Genomic DNA, 11,226 nt, shown 5'->3' on the forward strand with positions numbered 1-11,226 from the left:
TCGGCTTCGCACGCCTCGTACACACCCGGCTCGGCTCCGCACGCCTCGTACACACCAGGCTCGGCTCCGCACGCCTCGTACACACCAGGGTCTGCTCCGCACACCTTGTCCACACACCAGGCTCGGCTCCGCACGCCTCGTACACACCCAGCTAAGCCCTGTGCTCCTCGTGCACACCCGGCACTGCACAGTCCTGCATACAAATGAGGCCCCTGATCATATGACCCAAAATCCGGCCCAGTATATTGCGGCACATTTGTTACAACAGTAATTACAGTGCAGCACCTCAGGTATGTAATAATGTAATATTTTTTTTTTTCTCCAGCAACAGCAGACCCGGAGCCCCAGCAGGAGTCAACGACAGGCTCACCAACAACAGGCTCGCCAGCATCACTCCGTGACATGGGTGAAGTCATGTCCCCCGGTAATTATTGCACTTAAAAAAAGGTCCATACAACTCGTAAAGGATAGGACTGTCGTGTACTATGAAGTGTTGTATCTTTCCCTAGGCGGTGATGCCAGAGGATCCGGGTGGTCCCTTAGTTCTTCCTCACCCGATTTACCCGAAAACCGTAAGTGTTAAATAACAAACACGTACATGATAGTTAGATGCATGAATAAACTAAGTTTTACCATTCCCTCCATAGAAATCCCAACATTAGAGGACCTCCAGGCATCACACAGGAGGATGATGGCGACACAGGGGACACTGGCTGAGCAAGTCAAATAGCACGGAGTGATGCTGGCTCGTTTTGTGGCTGCACAACAGCAGAGCGGCAGCCATTAATTTTTTTTTTTTTTTTTTTTTTTGATGGTTTTGTACAAAGTTTATTAGGTTGATGGTATCTTAATATTGTTTATAAAACAAAATAACAGTTTATATCCCCTGATGTGTACGCTTTGTTAAAAACAACAAACATGTTTCATCACGCACACTCATATGTATGCATCTGTATACATGCACCCAGCCCATAACCCCGCCTACTAGACCTGCAAATAACTATATGCTGAATTCAGTAAAGCAGGCTGCAAGTTTTGAATTATCAAAACAATTTTATTTATAACAATTTTTAACAAAGTAACATTTAAATTTAACTCTTTAATATAAAATAACTATACAACAATTATACTTATAACCCGAAATATTAAATGGATCTATAATTCTTCATAATGGTTTTCACCATTCAAAAATCCTTGGCTGGGCGGAGATGATAATTGCCCAAGAAAAGAATGGGAAAACCTGGGATATTGTGGTGGAGGGGCAAGCGGCATGTTCAGATGAGATCTAAATTGACGGTGTGCTGGTGTGCCACGCATTGCCTGAGGCGTTTCATTCATTGGCTGCCATGAACACGGATCACGGTCCATAAAACTGTGCACACTTGAACTTTCATCTAGCTGTCCAGCTGCCGCTTTGCTCAAAGTTTCAAAAATCACCCTCTCGGCGTGGATCCTTTGTGTGTCTTGCAGCTTCCCTAGCCGATCAGCGGCAAAGTTGGCAAAGCTGTCCACGGTACTGTGGCTCTGCTGGCTTAACATTTGCTTTGCCAAAGTGACCAACTCTGTTGATGGCGACACGGTGTCCTTTCTTTTATGACCATTGTTAATCCGCCGTGGTACATAAGCTGTGTTGGGGGTTGAGGGTGCAGGGTCTTCACTAGACCCCTCAGTAGCCTCCGCCCGGCTTGGTTCATCTCCCAGCAGGTCCTCACTGGTCGGGGTGGACAGATCATCATGCCGATCTTGCTGCAGGAACAGAAAATTTAGAATTAAGTGGAGGAACTAGTAGTACAGGATAGGATTTTTTCATTCAACGGTAAGAGCACTGAGTAGGGCCAAAAAGTTAAGGATTGTACTTATCTGAAGTGGAAGGGATAACTTGGATAAAATGCAGCATAATAAAAGAGGGAAAAACTTAGTTACTATTTTCTACTCGACTATGGCATGAGAGACCAAGTTTTAAAGCTTTTTACAGGGAAGCAAGCAAAGAAGGTACTTACATCTCCAACAGGGGTGTCAGTCGGGATCACAGGGTCTTTATCCAGGGTCTGCCGCATTGAAGATGCCATTGTACGCGGGAGCTCCTGGTCACGGGTGAAGCCAAGCAAGTCAAAGTACCATAACGATGGCACATAAACATCGTCTGTGGCGGCACCAGACTTCTTTTACCTCACCACCTTGTTGAGCTCCTTTTTATAAACTGTTCGTAGACCCTGGATCTTTTTCCGGACTACACTCTCATCCACCTTCTCGCTGGGGTTATGCTGCTTAAACAGAGCAACAAGTTTGGCAAAAGCCTCCCTCTTCTTGTTTCTGTTGCTGTAGTCAGCGGATTTAATCTGCCAAAGGCAGGGCAGGGATCGATACATCTCAATCAATTCCCGTACAAATTCCTCGGTATTGAAAGACATCTGAAAGAAAGAATAGCATACAGTGAGCATATGTGGAAAATTTTAAATAACATTTTGAAAAGAGTTATGTATGAGCCACACTACTGTGAATGTAAAATAGAGAACAATGCGCCTGGACTGCTAATAATCTCTGCCAGTCTGCAGTCCCTCCTTCCAATAGTCCTCCACTGACCACACCAATGCTGCCTGTGTACCCCTGCCATGCAAATGGAACCGGCATAGAGCCAAATTATTTAAAAAATAAGGCCTAGTAACCCTGTCTGCGGTCACTCTGTGCCCACGAGACTACCTGAAATGGCTCCATGTGCTAAAGTATATATACACAGATACCAACAAAGCACTCCCTCCCTCCTTCCAGAGGAAAGATATCAGATTAATAGGTGCCAAGGGAATGGAAAGGGAATGGAAACGCATTTGAGACCCCAAATGATACCTACCGTGCACAAAGTATAGATCTCCGAAGAACCGTTGAAGAATAGAAATGAATAGAAGTCGCAGGCCGGAGAACTCTACAACGATCTGCAATCCACCACCACGCGCTCAGGAACAAAGGACGGAAGAGCTATCGTGTCGCCGCATCGCTGCTGCGTCGTTGGGAAGATCGCTCTGTTTGACATCTCTCCAGCGATCTCATAGCGACGCAGCAACGATCCCGGACAGGTCGTATCGTTGTCGGGATCGCTTAAGCGTCGCTATGTGTGACGGGGCCTTAAGGGGTTTTATTTATTTATTTTTTTCTGAGTACAGGGTGCTGCTACATGCAATCTTATCAGTGAATGGTGAAATCAGATTGTCTGTCTGCAGAGAAGTAATCTGTAGGGTGAAGTTCAGTACATAACACTGGTCTACAAAAAAAAAAATTTCTGGCATGGACTTTAGGAACAGTTTTAGATTAATTTGAGGGTGCTGAATTCAAATCTGATCTTATAATTTCTCTATTACATCACGTTTTTGCGCTACAGGTATATAGCCTGTTTTTAAGACTTCCATGATAAATATAAGTAGTGTATGAAAAGTGCCGATTTATACGGTTCACTAAAGGTAAATTTAGTTTTCATTTAGTCTCCCAATAAATGTGAGAATATCTTTGTTTTCTTTGAACATGCATAATTCCCATTTGTTATGATAACTCTTGTTTTCTGTGCTACTGGGACAGTAGAGCTACAGCAGAGCATTGGGTGAAAACTGAATGGCCTCAGCGACAGAGTTTGGCATCTGGCGATAAGAATGTCATCCATGATCCTCTAGTGGATAGGAAGAACATTGTCTTTCCTCCCTTACACATAAAACTTGAATTGATGAAGCAGTTCATCAAAGCTCTCAATCACAGTGGAGAAAGCTTTAACTATATATGTTCAACTTTTCATGGTCTTAGTGAAGAGAAGAAAAAGTTTGGAATATTTGATGGACCTCAAATAAGAACACTTAGGCCGGCGTCACACTTGGCGTAAGACAATACGGTCCGTATATTACGGCCGTAATACGCTGAAAAGTCCCCAAAATAGTGGTCCGTAGCTCCTCCGTAGACAGGGTGTTTCAGCGTTTTTTGCACATGGCATCCTCCGTATGTAATCCGTATGGCATCCGTACTGCGTGTTTTTCTCGCAGGCTTGCAAAACCGACATACGGCTATAAAAGGGATCCATGTGTTAAAAAAAAACAAAAAAAAAACTATATATATATATATATATATATATATATATATATATATATATATATATATATATATATATATACATATACATATATATATATATATATACATACACACATACATACATACACAGTATATCTGTCAGTAGACATATATATATATATATATATATATATATATATAGATATTAATTTTTCATACCGCGCGAGATAGCTTTAAAGCCGGTAATTCAATTACCGGCTTTTGCCATCTCCTTCCTAAAACCCGACATATGAGACATGGTTTACATACAGTAAACCATATCATATCCCCATTTTTTTGCATATTCCTCACTACTAATGTTAGTGGTGTGTATATGCAAAATGTGGCCGTTCTAGCTATGAAAATAAAGAGTTAAATGGTGGAAAAAAGTGGCGTGGGCTCCCGCGCAATTTTCTCCACCAGAGTAGTAAAGCCAGTGACTGAGGGCAGATATTAATAGCCTGGAGAAGGTCCGTGGTTATTGGCCCCCCTGGATAAAAACATCTACCCCCAGTCACCCCAGAAAAGGCACATCTGAAAGATGCGCCTATTCTGGCACTTGGCCACTCTCTTCCCATTCCCGTGTAGCGGTGGGATATGGGGTAATGAAGGGTTAATGCCACCTTGCTATTGTAAGGTGACATTAAGCCAAATTAATAATGGAGAGGCGTCAATTATGACACCTATCCATTATTAATCCAATACTAGTAAAGGGTTAAAAAAACAAACACATTATTAAAAATTATTTTAATGAAATAAAAACAAAGGTTGTTGTAATAATTTATTCTACACTCAATCCATCTGAAGACCCTCGCTCTGTAACAAAAAAAATAAATAAATAAACCAACAATATACATACCTTCCGAAGATCTGTAAGGTCCCACGATGTAAATCCATCTGAAGGGGTTAAAATATTTTGCAGCCAGGAGCTCTGTTAATGCAGCGGTGCTCCTGGCTGCAAAACCCTGGGTAATGAAGGTAAAGTAGGTCAATGACCTATATTTACCTTCATTTGCAGTGAGGCGCCCTCTGCTGGTTGTTCCTCAAGCGTGGGAACTTTCCTAGAAAGCTCCCAGGCTCGAGTTCATATGAGGACAACCAGCAGAGGGCGCCCTCATATGAACTCGAGCCTGGGAGCTTTCTAGGAAAGTTCCCACGCTCTAGGAACAACCAGCAGAGGGCGCCTCACCGCAAATGAAGGTAAATATAGGCAATTGACCTACTTTACCTTTACCTTCATTCCCCAAGGTTTTGCAGCAACGAGCACTGCTGCATTATCAGAGCTCCTGGCTGCAAAATATTTTAACCCCATCAGATGGATTTACATCGTGGGACCTTACAGATCTTCGGAAGGTATGTATATTGTTGGTTTATTTTTTTTTTTTTGTTACAGAGCGAGGGTCTTCACATGGATTGAGCATAAAACAAAGGTTGTTGTAATAATTTATTCTTATTTCATTAAAATAATTTTTAATAAGGCGTTTGTGTTTTTTTTAACCCTTTACTAGTATTGGATAAATAATGGATAGGTGTCATAATTGACGCCTCTCCATTATTAATTTGGCTTAATGTCACCTTACAATAGCAAGGTGGCATTAACCCTTCATTACCCCATATCGCACCGCTACACGGGAATGGGAAGAGAGTGGCCAAGTGCCAGAATAAGCGCATCTTCTAGATGTGCCTTTTCTGGGGTGGCTGGGGGCAGATGATTTTAGCCGGGGGGGGGGGCAATAACCGTGGACCCTCTCCAGGCTATTAATATCTGCCCTCAGTCACTGGCTTTACTACTCTGGCGGAGAAAATTGCGCGGGAGCCCACGCCAATTTTTTCCGCCATTTAACCCTTTATTTTAATAGCTAGAACAGCCAAATTTTGTATATACACACTACTAACATTAGTAGTGTTGAATATGCAAAAAAAAAAAATGGGGATATGAGATGGTTTACTGTATGTAAACCATGTCTCATATCATGTCGGGTTTAGGAAGGAGATAGCAAAAGCCGGCAATTGAATTACCGGCTTTAAAGCTATCTAGCGCTGTATGTATGAAATATTAATATATATACATATATCTCACTGACTATATATATATATATACACACCTATTCTATGTGTACACATTTATTCTACCTATTCTAATGTAAGCTGTCAGTGTGATTTTACTGTACACCGCACTGAATTGCCGGCTTTTCTCTCTAACACCGCTGCGTATTTCTCGCAAGTCACACTGCTGGTCCGTGTGTAATCCGTATTTTTCTGGCTTCCATAGACTTTCATTGGCGTTTTTTTGCGCAATACGGTGACAAACGCAGCATGCTGCGATTTTCTACGGCTGTAGAAAGCCGTATAATACTGATCAGTAAAATACGGCAGATAGGAGCAGGGGCATAGAGAATAATTGGGACGTTTGTTAGGCGTGTTTTACGGACGTATTTTATGCGCTCATATGTCCGTAAAACTCGCTAGTGTGACGCCGGCCTTATGAGAGACCCAAATTTTATCACATCAATGAATGAGACAGAAGAAAGAGCTTGTAATGCATTTTGTAATGTGGTGCAGAATTTTCTAGGGAAGAAGAAAGCAGACAACTATGAAGAGATTGTGGAAGACCTACTAATCAGTCTGCGAAATCTTGGCTGTAGAAAGAGTATCAAGATTCACTATTTACACAGCCATTTGGACTTTTTTCCAGAGAACCTTGGAGATGTGAGAGAGGAACAAGGGGAGCGTTTTCATCAGGACATTAAAACAATGGAAGAACGGTATCAAGGTCGGTGGGACTCACATATGATGGCTGACTATTCCTGGAGCTTGATGAGAGACAACCCAGAAGCTGTACATCACAGATCAGCCAAGAAAAGAAAGTTCAAATAACTGCCATTTGTCATTCATCTGTGTGCCATACATATGTGTTTTTCTATTTGGTAGTTTAATTATGTAAGTATATTTGATTTGCTGTACAGACTTTGTAATCTTTGTTATTCCTTGATTAAAAATAAACAATGTAGTATCAAAAATCATGTGTTTTTATCATAAAACATTAGATAGGAGTAATTTTTATCAGAAATTGAAAATCTCTAAATCCTGATGTGATAGCCAAAAACAGAGTTCATATTCGTAATCAGCAGCCAAAATTGACTTAAAATGTTTTAAAACCTTTTGCAGAAAAATTGCGTTGACCAGTGTAATAGATTGATCACCCCTCAGTATCTACTTTTTATTAACTTATATTATCCACAATGTTCTTGTATCCATAAATGATAAATGCACCTCACATCATCTGTCTTACCTGTGGCTCATCCATACATCCATCTGTCCCATAGGTAACATACAGCCTTGTACCCAGGCTTTGGGAATACATTTTACAAGTGTGAGATTCCAATGAGTTTTCCAAATTGAAGACACTTCTGGAAATCCCAGTTGTTTCTTCTTCCTGAAGTGTCATCGAAGATTTTTTTTTATGTCTTTGAAAACCTCAAGCGAAAAGAAGCTGAAAAGTCTGAAGATGTGCACAGCAAGTCGCTTAAAATTGCAGAGTAAGTTCATGTGTTTTAGCATCTATTTAGTACTTTTTCAGGTCATGGAGCATATCCGCCTGAAAAAGACGAGCACACATGCTGTTTCAGTGAATGCTATACCGAGTCGCTGCATGCCTCTGCTATATCGCAGCCCAGGCTTGAGATGCCGCCGCGATGAAAATGCAAATAAACCAAATGATTCTATTTGCACCTTGCTTGTCATAATCATGGCACCTTGAGGGTTGCAATGCTACCAAGTTCACTTGCACTATGCTGGAATGTAGCAGTGGCATAGAATGATCATTGCTCGTGTGTCTCAGCCAGTCTCTGTGTAGCCCTAGTCCAACGTCACAGTGGGGATTTCATGTGTGTGAATGCTGTACATGCACAGTACAATGATGGGGCAGGATGAGGAGCTGAACTGGTGCCACCAAAGTGGAGTCCGCCATCACATGCTGCTCTCAGCCTTTTACCACTTAGGTAATAGTGTCAGTTGCTGCTGCACCTAAGTGGCTAGCAAGAGAAAGGGAGCTAGCTTTTTCACCCTCCTGACAGGACAGCAGACTGTTGGTAGCTTTCATGGCAGTTGGAGGCCTAGCAGTTAGCAGTTCTGCAACCTTATCATACAATACAATGTTAAAGGCACAACCCCTTTAAAGGGAATCTTTTAGCTAATTCTATCCCTCTGCCAAACTGATGACGAGTGTCAAAAAGAATCCTTAAAGGGAATATATCACTTCATTTTGCCGCTATAAGCTGCGGCCACCACCACTAGGGGCTTATTTACAGCATTCTGTAATGCTGTAGATAAGCCCCCCGATGTAACCTGAAAGATAAGAAAAACAAGTTAGATTATACTCACCCAGGGGCGGTCCGGGTACGATGGGCATCGCAAGTCCGGCGCCTCCCATCTTCATACGATGTCATCCTCATTGCTTCTGTTGTGACTCCTGCGCAGGCGTAATTCTCTGCCCTGTTGATGGCAGAGCAAAGTACTGTAGTGCGCAGGCACCGGGAAAGGTCAGAGAGGCCCGGCACCTGCGCACTGCAGTACTTTATGTTACCCTCAAGGCAAATCAGTACGCCTGCGCAGGAGCCGCGACACAAAGCCAGGAGGATGACGACATCGTATGAAGATGGGAGGTGCTGGACCCGGACTCGCGACACCCATTGGACCTGAATCAAACCGGGACCGCCCCTGGGTGAGTATAATCCAACTTGTTTTTTTCTTATAATTCAGGTTACATCGGGGGCTTATCTACAGCATTACAGAATACTGTAGATAAGCCCCTAATGGTGATGGCCAAGTGCTCTGGGTGGGATAGAGCAGGGGTCCCCAACTCCAGTCCTCAAGGCCCACCAACATGTCATGTTTTCAGGATTTCCTTAGTCTTGCCCAGGTAATAATTGCATCACCTGTGCAATGCAAAGGAAATCCTGAAAACATGACATGTTGGTGGGCCTTGAGGACTGGAGTTGGGGACCCCTGGGATAGAGCACCTCCACTGTCTCTGCTCCATTTTATGCCTAAGGCTATGTTCACACTAGGTGTTTATTAAGGTGTTCATTAACATTTTCAGCTACATTTTACAGTACATCAGCAGGTTTCGATTACTTTATAAAACGTAACTTTTACTCCTAATTTCTTAAAAAATAAACACATTGTCTTAAATGATTAATCTGTGTTTTTTAACTCTTGGACTTATACCACATCCAGTCCTAATAATAGTTTATTAAATAGGAAAAACCATCAGAGAATTAAGAAGAAGGGTGGGTGAACATCACAGAAACACCATTAATAAGAAAGATACCTCAGTGGCAAATCACATTAACAGTATGCATAATGGGGACCTAAGTATGGTTAAATTTATGGGAATTGACAGGATTTATAAAATAACAGAGGGGAGGACATTGGGACAAAAGCATTCTACAAAGAGAAAGTAGATGGATTTTTCATTTACAAACTATAAGACCCAAAGGTCTTAATGAACAACTAAACTATTCTTCCTTCCTATAGACATAGATGCATGGTAGGGTCCTATAGGGTAGGGACAGCAGCAGACAAGTGGGGGCGCCACTGCGCAGGATATAAGGTGCCATCCTCCATAATAGGTAGGAACAACGTATAGTGGCACCCTTTCTCTATCATTTTCCCCTTACACCATTTCTTAGAGGGGGCTGTTGTATCGTTTATTTTAGCAATTCTGGTAGAGATTTCACTTAAAAGTTTTGTTTTTTTTTCACTAAAAATCCCCCTAATTTAACCCTGATATAGATGATCTCTCTCATTTGTACTGTCCCTAGGACGGTGTTCTTGATCTGCGTGGCCAATAAGTTAGGAGAACCTCTGATCGGGCTGATCCGGTATAAGTCCAAGAGTTAAAAAAAAAAGACAGATTAATCATCATAAAAATTTAATAAAATCCAAACATTTAAATCATAGGGGTAAAAAGAACATTTATGGCACCAGACAGGTTGTGGTAGAAAATTCTCCGTGCTTTTATTGGCACTTTTTCCATATCTTGCATTAGCACTTTATTTGCACGGTTTGTTATGCACTTTAAACAATGTGTGTTTGTTTTTTACGAAACTAGGAGTAAAAGTTACATTTTATAAAGTAATCCAAACCTGCTGATATTCTAGAAACTCTGGTTTTGGTTGACCTAAAGCCCCTGCTTACATGCATTTTACAGTACCAGCAAAGTCTATGAGTCTTCAATGATCTCAAGCACACAAACTGTTTTTTCTTGTCATCAGTACTTTGTGCCTTTGCTTGTTTTTTGCAGAATAGAGCATGTCACTAATTTCAGCATATCTCGCCCATTGAAAGTAACTGGTGGTAGAAACCAACCTTCCCCCCCCCCCCAAAAAAAAAAAAAAAAAAAATCAGTTATCCGGTTGCGCATTTTTTTTTCTGCACTTTTTTTGTGCCAAAACCTGATGAAGTAGAATCAGATTTTTGTTTTTGCACTAAACATTATCAGCATGCACAAGAGACAAATGTAGCATGACCATCCCCCAAAAAACAAGCAAAACATGCTTCTTTCTGCAGCTTCTTCACTGTCAAGAGAGCAGGTTTTGTGGCAGAAAAAAAAAAAAACGCTGAAAAAACACCTAGTGTGAACATAGTCTAAAAAAGCAGCTTACAAAAAGGAAGTTTTGTTCATTTTTTTTTCGGCGCATTTGCTGCATTTTTATTGTCTTTTGTGCATGCTGATAAAGTTTAGTCCCCCCTCCCAAAAAAAAAAAAAAAACAACAACTAAAACCTACGATGCATCTTCCTTAGGTTTTTGCACCAAAAATTCAGCAAAACCTGATACCTGCCCTTTTTCTGTGTTTTTTGTGTTTTTGCACTTATTGCTTTCTATGAGTGAAACAATGCTGCAAAACACTGAAAGTAGTAACATGATGCAGTTTTAAAAACAATAGTCAAGACAAAAAAACAAATGTGTGCATGACATTTCTGAAATTTAATAGGTGTTGATGGTACTGTAAAATTCAACTTAAAAATTGAATAAAAAAACCCAAAGCAAAAACACAACATGTGAACAAGTAATTGACTGTTAGTACTGCTAAATACATGCATATATTATATCCCGGTTACATGAGTGCTGTGTA

The 11,226-nt window shown here is 41.3% G+C and overlaps 1 protein-coding gene across 1 annotated transcript; it reads right to left on the reverse strand.

Annotated features, from left to right (window-relative positions):
- Positions 1-1,124: 1,124 nt before the first annotated feature.
- On the reverse strand, positions 1,125-8,436 carry LOC138681642 (uncharacterized). The gene is made up of 3 exons (XM_069769317.1): positions 7,379-8,436; positions 2,001-2,411; positions 1,125-1,746 (listed from the first exon to the last, which is right to left on the reverse strand). The coding sequence occupies exons 2-3, from the start codon at positions 2,067-2,069 to the stop codon at positions 1,156-1,158; spliced, it is 660 nt and encodes a 219-aa protein (XP_069625418.1). The 5' UTR covers positions 2,070-2,411; positions 7,379-8,436; the 3' UTR covers positions 1,125-1,155.
- Between the last annotated feature and the right edge of the window lie 2,790 nt (positions 8,437-11,226).

The sequence above is a fragment of the Ranitomeya imitator genome, chromosome 5 (genome assembly GCF_032444005.1).
Source record: "Ranitomeya imitator isolate aRanImi1 chromosome 5, aRanImi1.pri, whole genome shotgun sequence".
Taxonomy (NCBI): Eukaryota; Metazoa; Chordata; class Amphibia; order Anura; family Dendrobatidae; genus Ranitomeya; species Ranitomeya imitator.

Coding starts and splice junctions, on each gene's coding strand:
- LOC138681642 (XM_069769317.1), bottom strand. CDS start 2,069: ATGGCATCTTCAATGCGGCAGACCCTGGATAAAGACCCTGTGATCCCG. Junction 1,747..2,000: donor CTGACACCCCTGTTGGAGAT/GTAAGTACCTTC, acceptor CTGTTCCTGCAG/CAAGATCGGCATGATGATCT.